The sequence below is a fragment of the Mesoplodon bidens genome (assembly GCF_964165515.1).
Source record: "Mesoplodon bidens genome assembly, chromosome: 1".
Classification (NCBI taxonomy): Eukaryota; Metazoa; Chordata; class Mammalia; order Artiodactyla; family Ziphiidae; genus Mesoplodon; species Mesoplodon bidens.
The window spans coordinates 122,285,278-122,303,847 of NC_138176.1; the positions used below are offsets into that span (position 1 = coordinate 122,285,278).

An 18,570-nucleotide genomic window follows, 5' to 3' on the forward strand; every position below is an offset into this window, starting at 1 on the left:
GCATTATTAAATTGGATTAAACTTGAGGCTTTGGCAGACAAGTGAAATTCTAAAATACTAAAATCACCAAAAGCAAACTTGCTGAATATTTACCAAAAAAAATTTTCCCCTCCAAACTATTCAACCACCTGGCAGAGTACAGCTTTCTTCCCTATAAGTATAAAATTACTTGCATAGGCATTTTCAGGACCTGTCAACAAACTTATTATATACAAATATTATCAAATTATAATATAAATCCAATTAACCACATAATCTTACAGAATGATTCTGTCTTTAAAAAATCCAGACTCATGTTTCAGAAGCTTGAATTATTTTCAATTCAAATAACTCCTCAACTGCTATTTAGGGTGCTAAAATGTGATGTTTTTCTAATTAATCCAAATTGACAACAAATTGTTAAACATTATCTGTTTAATAATGTGCTACTGTAGCTAATAGTTTGCTACAGTTAAATCAATAGTTGTTTTAAAATCTGCAATGTTAATGTCAGTTCTAAATGCTACAGTTAGAGAGCCAGTCTGAGGAAAAAGCAAATAACCACAAAATCATTCAAACAAAAGCACAGCTAAATAACAGTGTACCTTATTCTTTTTTTTTTGTACCTTATTCTTATGAACCCAGTTTAGAGCATTATTTTGGTAAGACTTGTAATTTAAAAGATAGAGATAAAAATATATAAGACAAACTTTTAACTTTGTTTTATTAACTTATATTTCTGCCTGTAGGTAAATAAAATGACCAACAGAGGGTGCCAATCAGCCACTTTGTTGCTCAAAAATCTGTATTAAAATTGGCCAAGTATATACAGATTATCCTATTTTATATTGTTCCATATGGTAATTTAAAACAGCATTTCTTTTCCAGAATTAACAAGATACAATGAGAAATAACACAATGATGAAAGTATTTTATATTATCTTAACAAAGCATTTAGAAGAACTCTAAATACTATTCTATTATTTGAAAGCAGGTTATAAAATTCTTCACCTCTTGTGCAAATAAGTGAAAACTAAAACACACAGAAATGCTTAATGTGGACTTTTTTTTTTTTTTTTTTTTTTTTTGCGGTATGCGGGCCTCTCACTGTTGTGGCCTCCCCCGTTGCGGAGCACAGGCTCCAGACACGCAGGCTCAGCAGCCATGGCTCACAGGCCTAGCTGCTCCGCAGCATGTGGGATTTTCCCGGACTGGGGCATGAACCCGCGTCCCCTGCATCGGCAGGCAGACTCTCAACCACTGCGCCACCAGGGAAACCCTAATGTAGACTTTTAAACCATCCTAAAACTATGTGGTATAAAATTAATACCTTCATAACTATGTTAAGCTGGGAAGATGAGTTTTCTACTTCAAACCTTGAGACAACAACCTCTTTTCAACAGACACCAAACAATATAAAGTTTAAAGAAATAAAATCAATAATGTCTTAACTATACCATGTTTTATTGTAGAAATACCAGGAGTACATAATTTTCACTGGCAATCTACATTTTTATTTTTGTTTATGTTATAGTATATAAGCAATTAAACTAGGCAATTGGAGTATGAGAAACTAGTTTTTGTGGCGTTATTAAAATCAGAATTATGTTGAATGATACCTAAAATTAGGTACTATAAATGTCTTTGACTAGTATTATTTTCACAAAGCCAAATACAGTTTTAAGAAGTTAAGGCAAGAGACAGACTAGTGGGTTGGGGCAGAGGAGAATATTATTGCTAAAATGTAAGCTCTGCAAGAATAGGGATTTTTTGGTCTATTCTGTTCACTGCTCATATCACCAGTGCCTGGTATACAGCTCAGTACATTCTAAGGCACTCAGTAAAGACTTAGTGAATACTAAATGAAGTAAAATAGGATATGGTCTTTTTGGTGGAGCAAGCAGTAGATTTAGACTAAAGTCTTAGGTGTGACTCTTATCCATCAATAACTAGTTAACGAGTTGCTGTTAACCTCTTAGCCTCAGCAACCTCATCTGTAAAACGTGGGAAGTATCTACTTACCTCACAGCTACTGAATGAAATAATATTTTTAATGTATTCTGCATCATTCCTAGAAATGCTACACAAATACTAGGATTACTTTGTGAGTGTCTGTATTTTTGGCTTCAGTATTAATTTGGAGCTTATGTGGAAGAGGCACTAAATCATTTGTTAAAGTGATCAGAGTATGACTTTCCAGTTTGTGTAAAATAATGGTAGCCGCCTAAACTGGAATCTCTTCAGGAAATCCTACAAAAGGTTTCATGTCAACAAGGAAAGCAAAAAACAAAAAAACAAACAAACAAAAAAAACAAGGAAAGCAAAATCATCTACAGCCCACACCGACAGCATAACTAGAAAAGAGACTATCACAAACTTCAATTTACATGTAAGAGAGGAAATTGACAACTGAAAACATCAAAACCAGTTCCTGGAGGCCTTACCCAAGTAAAGAGTCTGGTATTGCAAAACGCAAATAAGATCAACGTATGATCTCCTCTAGAAGATCATAAGAAAAGAGAATGGATATAAAACCAGTGCTACCACAGCACTGGTAGGGGCTCCAAAATAATTCTGGTTCAGAAGTTGTTAGTCTTGTGGAGAAGACAGACATGCAATAGGGGAGGTATCCTTTCAAGGCTTGGCCATGAAAAAAAAAAGGGAGGGAGGAGGAAAAGGGGAGAGGGATGGGGAGGGGTAGGAGGAAGAGGAGAAGAAGGAGAAAGCAGCTGAAGTTAAAAACCCTAAGAAACAAAACAGTATCAAAGTATCAGAAAACCAACCAACCAACATCCCAAAAGGAACCATTTATTAAAGAAACTACTTTTCATAGTTCCAATAATAGAAAACACTCTTGAACTAAGAAACCAAGTAAGCCTTTTTACCCAACCCCCTCCCCACCACCATCACTTGGCCCAGGAAAATGCTACATCCTATATATTTCATTTTGTTTCATTAGGAACAAAAAAAAAAAGGATCCAAACACCCATAGAAAGCTATTATAAAGTGAAAGTAGAATCAGAATGCTTCACCTGATAAAAATACCCCACCAAAAACTTTCCAGGGCTTCCCTGGTGGCTCAGTGGTTGAGAGTCCGCCTGCCGATGCAGGGGATGTGGGTTCGTGCCCCGGTCTGGGAGGATCCCACATGCCACGGAGCGGCTGGGCCTGTGAGCCATGGCCGCTGAGCCTGCGCGTCCGGGGCCTGTGCTCCACAGTGGGAGAGGCCGCATCGGTGAGAGGCCCGCGTATCGCAAAAAAAAAAAAAAACTTTCCAAAAAATATAGAATAACAAAAAAGGTAACACGATACTCCAAAATAAATTAAGTGTAGCTAAGTAACCTATTGCAAATATGAGAGAAACCATGAATCTGAAATCTAACACCTCACATTAGTAAAGGATAAACAGCAGGTAAATAATGCAAAAAGAAGAAAAAAAATAAGAGAACAAGGAAAGAAGCTGAAAAAAATAAAATCATCTCTAAAATGAAGAGTAAATACAAGGTGCCCAAGGACAAAAATATAAAACTGAAAGTACACTAAGGGACACAGTGGATGAGAACCAAAAGAACCAAAAGAACCAAAATAAAATAAAGAGTTTAAAAACATCAAAGAAAAAGTGAAAGACATAGAAGACAGGCAAAGAAGATCCAACTTGTGTGCAACTGGAGTCCTTAAATAAGAAAAATAAAATAATGAGATAGGACAGAATTAATGTTTTCTGAAGGCTTTAACTCCAGGAAAACCTGAAAATAAAAGAACTGAATCTACATATTTAAAAGGTACTAAATGAGCTAAAATGCTCAGCCGTAGTCACATTCCAGTAAAATTACCAGCCTTTAAGATAAACAAAACATCTTTCAGCTTCCAGATAAAAAAACCAAGTCATTTACAGGGAAAAAAATCAGTCCACAAAGGAAAAAACAATTAGACATTAGATTTGTTGATAACACGACAACAATGGAGCAAGGTATTCAAGAAGCTCAAGGAAAGAAAGTGTTGGCCAAGGATTCTGTATCCAGCCAAGCTGCAATTTAGGTACCAACACTAAAGAAAAGCACTTTAAACATGCAAGAATGTGAAGAAAACTGCACTCAGGTTGTGGAATCTACTAGCTCATGAGTTTCCTCTAAACAAGAGATAATTTTGGAAAGTACAACAAAAGGACAGGTAGTGAACATTATATATATTTAATTGCAGATCAAAGACTAAAACAAAGGTGAAGTTACAAGCACAAGATTAGTATGTAAACACTATCCACCTACCAAAGGAGAAATACAACCCTAAAAAAAAAAAAAAGAAAGGTAGAGAAGGAAGAAATGGGAAAATAGAATAAGTTCATTGATTTCTACACAGAAAATAGTAAGTGGAAACAAAATGATGTCATTTAAAGCAGAAAAACAAAATAGGAGAAGCCTAAGAAAAAAAGAACTAAGGTCATTATAAAGTTATCAGTATACAGTTTTTAAATATAAAGTTCTAGTAACTTCTACGACAAATAACACTCTTCTTAAATTAAATAAAGAAAACAGACTGGGCTTCCCTGGTGGCGCAGTGGTTAAGAATCCATCTGCCGATGCAGGGGACACAGGTTCGAGCCCTGGTCCGGGAAGATCCCACATGCTACAGTGCAACTAAGCCCGTGAGCCACAACTACTGAGCCTGCGTGCCACAACTACTGAAGCCCACGTGCCTGCAGCCTGTGCTCCACAACAAGAGAAGCCACCGCAATGAGAAGCCTGTGCACCACAATGAAGAATAGCCCCTGCTCGCCGCAACTAGAGAAAGCCCACGTGCAGCAACAAAGACCGAACGCAGCCAAAAATAAATAAATATATTAAAAATAAAATGAAATAAAGTCACTTGAGAAACAGTCCATGCAAGAAGAACACCCTAACCCTCCTTTGTTCCCCTGAAAGCAGGAAACAAAGCTCCCATGGGAAGATATCCTCCCTATGCTGGAGGATGGAGGGCATCCTTATTACCAGAGATACAGAGTTTGGGGCAGAGGAAGCTGTATAAACAAACTTCATTACTTCTTCATTAATTTGCTACTCCAAGCCCAAACCCTTTTGTTTTGTCAAATCTTCACAAATAACTTACTCTTTGTCTAAAAAGGTGTATAAACAACATGCTTTGGTCACCTCTTGAGTCTTATACCTATGGGACCACTATATGTACAAAATTAAATTTGTTTTTCTCCTATTCATCTGTCTTGTATCTATTTAATTATTAGACCAGTCAAAAGAACCAAAAGGGGTAGAGCAGAAATTCTTCCCTCCCCTAAATAGACAAATATACAGTGCAGAATATTTTTAAAGGATATTTTTTAACGTCTAGACTCTTCAAAGCATCAATGGCAAGGGGTTTTTAGAAAAAGGTTAAATGATTAAAGAAACTAAAGAAACATAACCAAATGAATCTTAACTGAATTCTGGTTTTGGAAAAGCAACTATAAAGAATTTTCTTTTGACAACTAGGTAAAATTGAATATGGACTGAATATTAGTGGATTATTATGCAATTACTGTCAATATTTTATATATGATAACCATATTTTGGTTATGTAAGAGAATGTTCTTGTTTTTAGAAGATATACGCTGAACTACTGAGATATACATGCCATGTTGTCTGTAACTTATTTTCAAATGGTTCAACACAGAAAAAGAAAAGTGTGTATGTGTGTACATGCATGCATGCATATGTGAGCATGTGTCTTGTGTATGAATACCAAGATAGAGAAGGAGAGTGGATGAACATATATGGCAAACTATTAACTGGCCCTTCCAGGTGGAGAATATACATGATGTCTATACTATTCTTAAACTTCTTACATATGAAATTTCATAATAAAAAGTTGGTTTTAAAAAAGTGAATGAAGTAGAAAAAAGTGAATGATAATCTGGAACATGTCAAGCACAGAGGCCAACAAAAACAGGAAGAACCTAAGAACATGGAAAAAAGTAACAAGAAGAAAAATGAGTAACTGCCATATAATTAACTGTTATTAAATTATAAGTCCTATTTGCTCATCATACACATGGAAGGGAGGATGAGGCAAAACGTTATGAAGCACAAATTAAATTATTCTTAAATAGTTATACAGCACTGTTAGGTGTTCTGGGGATACAAAGAAGAAAGAGAAAAGAATCAACATTAGTTGAGTTGCCTCCAAGCTCCAGGCACTAAATCCTCAAAAATGACCCTATGAAATGAGTGGTGATATCATCTCTATTTCTTCATCTAATAAGTAATAACCAACACTGTCCCTGCCACTAAAAGTTTATAATTTAATTGATAATACATATTCATAAATGGAATATAGAATATTAGAATATAGTATACTACAGTGAGATATTCATGGTTTAGATGCTACTAGAACTAAAAGGAGGCAAATAATCATTTTTTGAGTCCTTACTATGAGCATAAAGGAAGAAATGATCTTTTTCTGAATACAATTTCAAAGGAAACTTTGATGATGCAAGTAGTGTATTGCAGAACAAAAGAGGTCTTATGAAATGGGAATGGAAGATAGGGCACTTCAGTATAAGCAAAAGCACTGGAGACAGAAAAATTCAAGAACTGTTTTGGGGATACAGATCAAGCATTTGGCTGAAATAAATCTGTAAAGTAGAAAGTTAAGAACTAATTTGTAAACTACTATGAAAGTAGTTTGAGATCAGACCACGAAGATCCTGGAATGCGATGCCTACCTAAGGAATTTTAGTAAACAGAAACCATTAGCTGTGTTTTAAGAAGTGGACCAATATAAGCAAGTCTTTTAAGTAGGTATATATGGCTATAACATGCAGGGAAAAGGTAGGGAGATAGTCTCGTTTACCCGTTAAAAGACTAGCATATTGACAGACAGCGTAACCAAGCAATCCTACCCTTTGAACTAATAAGGCAGTCAGCTGTCCGTGCTCCACTCCGTACCCTCACTAGCTACTGTCTACTCAACCTAGAAAACTTTCCATATTCCACTTTTTTTTTGAGTCACCCTGAGTCTATTATGAATTTTACACAAACCTGGGTATCTTTCGCATATTTAGATGTAAAAAATAGTATACCAGAAGGTGTTTCATAATTATGAATTTTACACAACTCTATTATGAATTTTACACAAACCTGGGTATCTTTCGCATATTTAGATGTAAAAAATAGATAGTATACCAGAAGGTGTTTCATAATTACATACATTTAAGGAGAACAAAGCTTCTGTTACATTATTAGAACATTATGGTAATGGAACATTTAACCAATTACCAATATTCTCAGATAGGTGGTTAAAAAAAGAATAAATGATATGACTATATCACTGATTTCTCAAGTGGGGTTCCTCAACTAAACCAGAGAATGACTATTTTCTCAATTCTCCCAAGAATGGTACCAAACTAGCACTATTCTAAACACACGGAAGTTAAGTCATTGTATACAATGCATGTCTTGGGGCATTAGGGCTTAACTCTTTCCTGGAACCCCAGTTTAAACAGGCTGTAAAATGAAGTAAGACTATTTGCTTACTTTAATAAACTCATAATAAATTGAGAAATAAGTGAAACTGTTTGCAGAATGGTTGTTACTGTATCAAGAGGACCTTGAGTAAACATCTATTTAAAAAACCCAAAACTCATGCACTAGTTTTTATCTCATTTATCTCATCAAAAGTTACTTATCTGATCACTTCTCTATCTGCCTGTTCTTAAATATTTTCCCTAAAAATTTATTATTTCAATTATTTTGTCTCACCATCCTTTTCAATACTCTACTGCCAGATAACCTTCCTAAACACCCAATTTATCATGCCTCTTTCTTACTGAAAATAAAATGGTAAAAGATAAACAATGAAATAAATGTAAAGTCCTATAACAACTTAACAGGGCAGCTTGGGGTAGTACAAAATACATGGGCTTCTTTGGGGAGGGTTAAGCGAGGCTCAGGCTTTTAAGTCATTTGGGTTCACATCCTAGCCACAGAGTCACTGTGTGCCCTCTGAAACAGTTATCTAATATTTTCTAAGTTCCTGTTCCCAAATCTTTAATAAAGAGGTTTATGCCTCTCTCAGTTTGTGATGTGGTATTTGTGAAACCCTAGCACAGTATCTGGCACCTGGAAAGGCTGTCAGTTAATACCAGTTAACCTGATGTCATTGTAAACTTTCTTGAATTTTGCTACCCACTTCCTTTTCAACTTTGGCTTGATCTTCAGTCTCAACCAAACACATCTCTTCAATGTTCTTGAATTCATGCTCATTTTTCACCCTAAGCTTTTATTTTGCTATTTTTCTTACTTTTAATCTGCTTTCTTTCTACTCAACAAACCAAACTCTACCCATCCTTTATGATCTGGAAGATTCAGACCCAATTCTTCCATTAGACCTTCCTCAATTCTACCATTTCATACTGATTTGATTTTTCTTTGAAAGAGTCTAGATGTATTGTCTGTATTAATTTTTTTTACATTTTATCATAAAATTTTAGAGAAGGTAGACTAGTGGTAGGCAGTAGACTCGTTAAAATGTTATTTTAATTCTGGTAGCAAAGTAAAAATGGAGCACTTTTCTATGTTAAAGACCATCAAAACCAAGCTAAGGAACAGACTACTGAGTCTCTAGACGTAAGGTATTTGACTGCTGAATATACAAATATACTCACATTTCGACAAATTCTGTTCTTTGAATTTGGATACAATAGCACAATAATAAATAAGTGTTCTACAAGTAGTAGATATTCAATAAATATTGGATTGACTAATCAAATGGCATAATTTACATAACTTTCTTCAAGGAACTAAAAAAAACTATCATGGGATTCTCTTTTATCTTTAGATCATTTTTATGTAGTAAGAAGGAAAGTACTATAATTTCCAGTTACGTTTGATCAGTAACCTCAGGTTATATCTGCACATAACAAAATGAAGTTGTAAACAAAATAATTCATATAGAATATTCAGATTTTTTAAAGAAATAATTCAATAATTAATGGAGGCAATGAGTGAACAAATATAAATGTTCAAATACAAAACAAATATAGCATCAAAGCTATTTTCATCTATCAAAGATAATCAGTAAAGAAACTGAAAATTGTACACATCTTCAGTTGAGAGTCCCAGATAATTTTTCTTATCTTTGTTATATAAATCCAACAGGAATTAAGCTTATTTAACATTTTTCCAAATCAGCAACTTCAGGAAAGTTGTTAAAGAAAATGGCCCATTCACAATTCATTATAAATACTTAAAGAACATGAATATGAAGGGTAGACATGATTCCCAGAGGAACATTCCATATAACTGTGAGAAATGATGTGATATTGAGTGTTTAGTCCCACACTGTACTTAAACCAGTGCTTCTCAAATTCTTCCACTTAAACAGTCCCACCCCTTGACAAAATATTGTTATAAAGGCTGGGGAGAAGGAACATGTATCCCAATGAGTAGCATAATCCAAAACCATGCCACAATTCTAAATTTCTCATGCTTTATCTTAAAAATTCATGCTATAAAAAGATATGCCATATTTATTCTTTGGCTTTGCATATCTTGTGATACAAAATCATCTACTCTTAAGTAATATATTTGACACAGTTGGTGAAGCACTGACTTAATCCAGTGTATGTATATCTGAAAAATATTTTCCTGGATTATGATACTGGAATAATTTCATTTTATAATGCCAGGGATAAATAATAGTGAAAATTGTTTGACATACGTTGAGTACTAATTACATAAAAGGTATTATTAGGTTTTTAATATATATCATCTTAATTTTCAAAATGTAAAAATTATTATGTTAACTGTAATGAAGGAAATAAGGCACAAAGAGATTAAATAGCTATCCCAAGGGAATAAAGCTAATAAATATTAGCCACTTCGTACATAAGTGTTTGTTATACGATTTCATCAATATTCTATTTTTACAAAACTCTCTTTCTCTGACCTGTGTTTTTACCTTACTTTTCAAGAATTTCATGGAGGTGTACCATGAACAGCCCAATCAATGGCCACTAATGTCTAAAAAGAAACTTTTAATTAGTGTTACAGCTTTAAGACTGATCAACAATGGATAATGTGAAACCATTTATATTAAAAAGGAAACCAATATCTAGCCACTAAATTGAGTCAATCTTAAGGTCCAAATAAGACTTAGCATTGTAAATAGGATAGGATGTAAATTTCATACACAAAATCTAGACCTGATCCAAAAAGGCAGCATGTAGTGACAGAGAGAACAAGGACCAGAAGTTACTTAGCAAATGGTAAGTAACCTCTCATTAGCTTCTGTCACTAGTTAGAACACTCACTAGTGTTCTAGCATCACTAGTGTCACTCAAGTGTCCTCGAGTAAGTCACTTGCCTCTCTGGAACTTACACTCAACATATGAAAGGAATGTGTTAGCAGATTTTTAAGTTCCCTTCCATTCATATCTTTAATTCTATTCATAGCTTTAATCCCATTCATAGCTTTAATTCCATTTATATCTTTAATTTTGCTGCCCACTCATTTCAATTTCTAAGTTTCCATTACTCTCAGCTAGTACCTTTTTATCAGTTTATTTTTAAGCAATTAGTTTTTTTAAAAATTTACATTTCTATACACTCAGATATCAGTCTTGGTCCTTCTTCTTAAAATATTTCCTCACTCCTTGCTTCTTAACCACTTCATTTTACAATCTGGAAGTACTGAACACAACAAAACTGGCCAGTAAAAACTGCTGCCTTAATAGTAAGTTTACTCTGAGCCCTACTGTCAAAATGTTTATGATATCAGAGGCTACTTCAGTGTATTTTTTAAAAGCTTTGGTGATTTGACATTTCAGGTTAAATTATATGGTTTTTTTTTTTTTTTTTTTTGCGATACGCGGGCCTCTCACTGTTGTGGCCTCTCCCGTTGCGGAGCACAGGCTCCGGACGTGCAGGCTCAGCGGCCATGGCTCACGGGTCCAGCCACTCCGCGGCATGTGGGGATCTTCCCGGACCGGGGCACGAACCCGTGTCCCCTGCATCGGCAGGCGGACTCTCAACCACTGTGCCACCAGGGAAGCCCTATATGGTGTTTTTAATGCAAATATTTAAGTACATTAAAAGCCATAGGTAAGCAATGTCACTAACCATCTTCCAATTTGATTTGCAATCTGCTCTTCTAATTTCTGCAGCTCCAATGTGTAAGCCATTATTCGAGCATTGCACACCATGAGATTCTTAACTGCATGCAAAATCTGGTCTTTCTGAGTGCTCAGAGAAAGGAGTTTCCATACCCCTTCTCGTATTCGAACTTCTAAATCTATTTTTCCTTGAATGCTGCAGTCCTTTAAAAAAAAAGAGAGAGAAAAAGCATTTTTAAAAGGTAGCAAAACCCAAAATTATAATATTTCTTTTTACCCCTAATAGATGGAAAATGTACTATCTAGTATTATAATTTTATAATATATTGGGAAAGTAACAAAGTTTTAATGTATGATAGTATAAAATCTTTTAAAGGCTCTGTGCAAAATCTTAATTTCTTGCTTTATTAGGAAGTCTTTACAATCTACTGGATTAACAGAACAGAAACAAAGGTGAGAAATAATACATATTCTTACTGTAACTGTACAAGGTTGAATAGTGTCCCCCACATATTCCTGTCCTCCCAGAACCTTAGAATGTAACCTTATTTGGACATAGCTTTGCAGATGTAATTAGTTAAGATGAGGTCATACTGGATTAGTGTGGGCTCTAAATCCAATGACTGTTGGCCTCATAGGAAAGCCAAGTGAAGACAGAGAGGGACACACAGAGAACTCCATGTGAAGATGGAGGCAGAGACTGGAGTAATGAGTCTACAAGCCACGGAACACCAAGTATTGCTAGCAACCACCAGAAGCTGGAAAAGGCAAGGACAGATTCTTCTCTAGTCCCCTCAGCAGGAACATGGCCCTGCGGGTACCCTGATTTCAGACTTCTGGACTCCAAAACTCTGAGAGAACAAATTTCTGTTGTTTTAAGCCACTCCGTTTTGGTAATTTGTTATGGCAGCCTCAGGAAACTAATACAAGAATATAATAACCAATGTGAACAATACAGCACGTGCATGTATTATGCAAGTTGCACTGTGAGATGGCAAGATGTAACTGATGACACTAAATTAACCAAGAAAAAATTTTCTAAAAGAACAGATGCTGGGGGCTTCCCTGTGGCTCAGTGGTTGAGAATCTGCCTGCCAATGCAGGGGACATGGGTTCAAGCCCTGGTCTGGGAAGATCCCACATGCCGCGGAGCAACTAGGCCCGTGAGCCACAACTACTGAGCCTGCACGTCTGGAGCTTGTGCTCCAAACAAGAGAGGCCACGACAGTGAGAGGCCCACGCACTGCAATGAAGAGTGGCCCCCACTCGCCGCAACTAGAGAAACCCCACGCACAGAAATGAAGACCCAACACAGCCAAAAATAAATAAATAAACAAACAAATAAATAAAAGAACAGATGTTGAATAAAGGAACTAAGGTTAACAGCAGAGAGGTAAGAGGCTATTTGTTAGGGTAAGCAATGTAAATAAAATCTCAGAAGCAAGAGAGTGAAAGAACTATGCTAAGAAAATGTCAGAAGCTTTAGCTACCTGGAACAGAGATTTAGAACACAGTTTTGGATATATTTATTTTAGTTTTAAGAGTCATCATGAAACTACTAAATCATTTTAGTTCTGAAAGTCTTTCATTCTGTACAATGATCTTAAAATGGCCTGGCTCTATAAACAAGATTCATATGTAACATCAAAATTCTATAAACTGATATGTACTGCTCTGATTTAAATTCAGTGACTTTTTAAAAATTAGAAATCACTAGATACTCTTTAATATACTACAAACATGTAATAATGCTTCAGTATGTCTATTTCTAAAAATGAAGAGATCATCCTAGCTTCTGTAGTTAAAAAAATGAATGCTATAGTTTACCTTTTAACTGGAATAAAATTTATATTAAAAATCTGAATGAATCTAATAACAAAATTTCCAGATATTGAAAGGACAATCTTTTCAAAAAGAAAAGCTGAAAGTTAGAGCAATAGTCTATGACTACCCACAAAGAAAAACTGCAGATGATTTAACTTGGTTATCCAAATCAATCAAATGTACTATTCACATGCAGAAAACAGATCTGTTTAATTACCTTCTGTAATTACATCATGTAATCGCCACATAAAAACCTTCTTTTGTAGTATAACTCAAAACTGATGTACTATATAAATGTAGTCATTTGCTGCTTTTCCTTCTTTACACATGACTGAATTTCAACAACTCCATCTCATCTTTTTATGACTTGTCAGTCCCAAAGTAAATTCTTCTTTAATGTAATTAGTAATCAATTATAAGAAATATCTATGTGACCCATATGTCTATAGAAATAAACTCTGGCAGGCGGGTTAGTATTGGAGAGTCTACTTAGGGAGAAACTTGAAAGTGGGATGAATAACTTTACCCCACAACTCAAATATAAACGAATACCATCTGGTGCCATTAAATTCAAGTTTGCTTTTTAAATACTACAGTCAGGCAGCCAGTTGAAGGACTAGCACAGTCCTTCTTAAAGCTGGCTGCACATTAGAATCACCTCAGGCAGAGAGGAAGGGCCTTACAAAAGTACCTAAGCTTATGACCTACCCCAAAACAATTAGGATCTCTGGAGGTGGAACCTGCTCTTTTTTTTAAAGTTCCTCTGGTGGTTCAGTGCACAGCCACCGCAGAGGACCAGGGCTACACTACTTGAAATTCCCCAGCCATCTGGAAAGTTGCAACAACCTTTAGAAACCAGTAGGTGGCCAGAGACAACATTAAGGAATCAGTTTGGACTTCTAAGGTTTCCATCTGGTAAATGAAGATTGTCTTTCTTCATCACTTATTGATAAAGACTTCATAAAAGTAGAGAGGCATGGGATATAGTGGAGAAAGGAAATGTAAAGTCAGGGTTTAAAAAAATTACAGTATTTTTAAGATTAAATATTCAGTAAGGAAATGAGATATAGCTAGCAGATATTATATTAGAATTCTGTCCTTTAGAGCAGAGGGCAGCAAACTATAGCCTGGCCAGTACCTGTTTTTGTAAATAAAGTTGTACTGGAGCACAGTCACACCCATTTGTGTTGTCTATGGCTACTTTCAAGCTACAAAGGCAGAGCTGAATAATTTCAAAAGAGACTGTGTGGCCCATAAAGCTGCAAATATTTACTATTTGTCCTTTTACAGAAGTGGTTTGCTGATCCCTAACCCAGCCAAATGAACATACTTAGCAAACTATGACCTTACCTCCCCTGCTCTACAGTGAGTGGATGTGGATCTGGGAGGGCTGACAGAAGAGGGATAAATTAAGTGTATGCTTTTTTTTTATTGGAGTATAGTTGATTTAAAATGTTGTGCTAGTTTCTTTTTTTTAACACATTCAGGGTGAAAAAAAGGACCATTGTATTAGCCAGTTTTGTGTTCTCCATACAAGTTCTTTTAGTATAGTATATACTATAATATATAGTACACATCTATACTTTACATGCAAAGAAAACATCTCTGGTCAAGGAAACTACTCTAGCCAAGAAAAACATAATGGAGTCAAAGGACTTGTCTTAAGTTAAAAAAGGGTACAAAGTGCTCCTAGGCTAGGAGTGATGTCTAGTGCGAACCACAGTGAGAACAAAGATCATGTAATGAGGATGGCATTCAATGGTGATGCTTACTGACCTCAAAGAGGAAGAGTAGGGAGCGAAAATCATCACTGCCTCAACCATAATGGCAGAGTCAAGACTGACTAGGGCCCGTGACAAAAGCATGTTTCCCTGTATGCATCCCTCTTAGAAGTGTGTGAATTCAAGCCTCCAAGAAGAGCGGAGAATGGGGAGAGAGCCTTCCTTTTGTTATTTCTTCTTCAATTTTCTAAATAAGGGCTTGCTATCAGGTAAAACAGAACCCTTATCTCGCAGGTATTTAAAGTCAGGCTGGTAAAAATAAGTGGATACGGCAAGGCTAAGAATGAAACAGATGACTTAAATGTGCAAACTTAGATAATGTAGAAAATGGAAATATACTAGATTTTAAGAGCTAGAAGGGCACAAAGGAAGTACAAAGAAAATGGCTTTAGTGTTGGAATTAAGCACCGACTAAAAAAAAGAAAAAAAACAAAACAAAAGAAGTTGGTCTGCTGGTAAGAAAACTGTAGTAATCCAGATAGAAACTATCACCCACCTAATGGGTATAGTTAAACCATGTTAGCTAAGAGACCAAGATGAAAAAGATTGCAGAAGAGTATATACAGTATACATTCTTTCCAAAAGAAATTTTGTGTATTTTAAGAATTGTTTACATACAGAGAAAAGTCTAGAAGTTGTTAACAGTGCTCATTCTGGGGAACGGAATTGGAGAAAGAATTCTTAAATTCATGTTTCTGTCTATGTTTACTTTTCTGCAATGAGAAAATATTATTTCTCGAATTTTATTTTTATAAAGATTTCAAAAGCTTAAACATTTGTAAGAAAAGGTAGGTGGCTGCCCCAACTATTCAGATGAATGGGACAAAAGATAATAACAAAAATAGTCATCTCTCAAGCATGTATGAGTGCTAGGTACTGTGGTAAGTACTTTAAAGAGGTTCTCAAATTCCAACAAATTTCTGTGATAAGCAGTTTACCATTTTACAACTGCAGAAACTGCAACTTAGAAAAGACAGGTAACTTATTCAAGGCTGCACAACAAACAGAGTTGGATTTTACCTTAATCTGACTCCAAAGCCAATATTCTATGCTGTGAGTAGTCACAGATGACTCTAAGGTTTGAGTAGAGGTGTTACACTAGAGAGCGACCATCTCAAAATCTTTGGTGCTATCCCTATCTGATGGCAGGTTCATTAGGATCAAAGGAAACACAAATAAAAAGTCAGTGTTAGTCAAGTATAAAATTCTCTTACTGACCCTCAGTATTCCTGTTAGGTTAAAACCTATTATTATTTTGCAATTTTTCTCCAAGATCCAAACAGAAGGAATTCCACAACTCAATTATTTTAATTTGTTGCTGCCTAAGAATCTTTAAGTAATGTACTTTCCTACATGTAAATAATCCAGTCGTTATGTATATTTAAATATTTCTTTTCATTCCATGTAGCTAAACTTCTTTTATGACCTTATCCTCTTATCTCTTTTGTACCATACAAAAACATTTACTGGTGCACACAGCTCAAGAAATATACTTGATCGGCCTCACCAACACCTACATGGTAAGTGCAAGAACCTCAAGATCACCAATTCACTAGAAATCAAATTAAAAAAAAATAATTAGTACAATCAAAGGGAAACGGAGCAGGACCCTGTGGTCCTTGCCTGCCATGTCCTCAGCCTGCCTTTTTGCCCGTGGAAAAACTTGAGTCAAACGATAAGTTTAATCAGAGAAGTGAGAATATGCAGAAGCAAAGAAAAGCAGTCAAACGGGACAAAACAATAATAATTTAGTCAGTAAGCCAAGTCGAGGGCCTTCAGTTCCTTCTCAAGGGCTATAGGTAATATTCTGAGCCACATCCTGGGAGCTGTCTGATAGGTACTGAAACCCCCAGCAGGTGGACATTAACTACATGGCGACCAAACTGCGCCGTGACGTAAGCTGCCAGAATCCGAGAACTGGCCTCAAAGAAATGGGAACAAACCAACCCTGGAACTGAAGGTTAACTGTGTTTAAAATAATCACGACGACGCTGGTCAGACCACTGCAAGACCAATTTCAAGGCGGCTGTCAGAGCTGGCTGTGCCGTTTCCACATGTGGTCCCTCCCTCTGTCTACAGAAGCTCATGTCCAGCGGTTGGCAGCGGGAGAGAGTCAGCCTTTGGACAGGCGTCCACCACCGCACCCCACCACCCCACCCAGGCCTTTGCCGGCATCCAAAACAAAGCAAACTTTCCTTTCCACCAATCTTGCCTCTTTATTGGCTTTTGAGCAGCCAGCAGCCGGGCCCCAATTTCGGTAACAAAAGTACATAACACGATAGAACAGAAAAGAAACACTCTGCATCGAAATGTTTGAAATTTTTGAAAATGCTGGCATAACACAGCATAAATTACTGATAAAGTTACTACCCTCTTTGCATAACGACTCAAGGTCTTGTTTTCCTTTTCACAGCATTATGGAGACTTTCTAACAATTTTGTATCTGCTGAGGGTTCTAAGGTTTACAGAAAAGAAAATGGGTTGCTAAGCAAAGGTAATAGGTGGGACCATACAAAATTGCTAATATTCTACGAATTTTGACCTACAAAACTCGGAATTTCATATGGTTTAATCTACTTTAAAAATAGGGAAAACACGGTGGAGAGTAAACTGGAAGTGGAGATCCAGCTCAAAGACATCAGAGTTCTAAGTCCCATCTTTTAAGTTTTCTTTAAAGGTTAAGAGTGGAAAGTATAAACTTTTAATAACTGCCAAGAAATAATGTTGGACTATATTAAGTAGAAGGGTTCCTAACACACATTTTACATGGATAAATACCAAACACCAAACTTCTCTCCTATCCAATTCAAAAAGAATCCACTATCAGACCAACTTTTTCTCAAGTTCAGAGGCTGCAGTTTACTTCTCCACCCCTCTCCACCAAGCTTATACTGTGTGTAGACAAAGCTCCTACAGTGATTGTGCTTTGCATCAAATCTAGTAATAAGCCAAGTGTCCTCCACGGGCCTCGGGTGGGCTTCCGGGAAATCCCGGGGCTCCCATTCCCCCTGCGTCACCCACCCTTGCAAAAAGACAAGCGTCCCAATCCTGGGAGGAGGGGCGGCGGACAGGTGCGTCCCAAAAGGCGCTGCGAGACTCCGGCGTCGCTTCCCCATTCCAGGCCTGTTTCCTCCCTCAGAAAATTGGGGGCGGGGTGGGGAGACGGAAACGGGGAGATTTCCAAGCTCCATTAGGGCCTCAAAAAGTGCAGTCACCTAGTCCTTTGTTCCTGGCCACGGCGGAATACGAGACGCGAGCGGGGGGGGGGGGGGGGGTCCTATCGTCTAAGCAAAACGACCGCTTGAGGACCTGAAGCCGGCTCCCTTCCTCACTCACCTGCTGAGCGGGAAGCCCCGCCGGGCGGAGCTCGGGTCCCCTCAGGATCTGCCCCTCCATCACCAGCGTCACAGCCAGGGCCGCCGCCACTTTTCCAAAGGTAAGATTTGAAAAGCCCGCCCCTGGCTGGAGCAGCGGAGGACGCCAACCGCCGGGACGTCCCGGCCGTACCAAGTCCCGGCGCAGGGGAGGGGGCGATGGGGCCTGCGAGCCGGCGCGCGCACGCGCAGTGGGCGCGCCCCGCGCCGCCCACGCCTGAAGGTTGCAAAGACCCGAGTTTTCAGTGCCCGCTGGACAATTGGGAGCTGCGGGCCGACTTAAGGCAACGCTTGGGGTGTGGGCGGGCCTGGGACAGGAGTGGGTGGGGTCGTGGGGAAAGCACTGGTCACTGAGCGCACCTGACCTGGTGCACGATTTCGGCTGCTGGTTTTCAAGGCCAGCGTTTTGCGCAGGGAGCTTTCGCCTGCATCCCACCGCAGGCCCTCCAAAGCCCTCGGGGTGGGGTGACCCAGGCTGCAGTCCCTGGACTCCCACAGACAACCCGTGGTC

The 18,570-nt window shown here is 37.5% G+C and overlaps 1 protein-coding gene across 4 annotated transcripts in view; it reads right to left on the reverse strand.

Moving 5' to 3' along the window:
* Positions 1-18,300, reverse strand: part of RTKN2 (rhotekin 2) — an 87,085-nt gene extending 68,785 nt beyond the window's left edge. For 2 of the 4 annotated variants that reach the window (XM_081234682.1, XM_081234681.1), the window contains exons 1-2: positions 18,022-18,300; positions 11,088-11,284 (exon numbers count right to left, since the gene is read on the reverse strand). In XM_081234682.1, coding sequence (XP_081090808.1) covers positions 11,088-11,284; positions 18,022-18,081 — 257 coding nt within the window. In that variant the 5' untranslated portion in view covers positions 18,082-18,300. The remainder of the gene's footprint in view (positions 1-11,087; positions 11,285-18,021) is intronic. The other 2 variants (XM_081234680.1, XM_081234683.1) reach the window with 2 other exon arrangements.
* Positions 18,301-18,570: the final 270 nt, after the last annotated feature.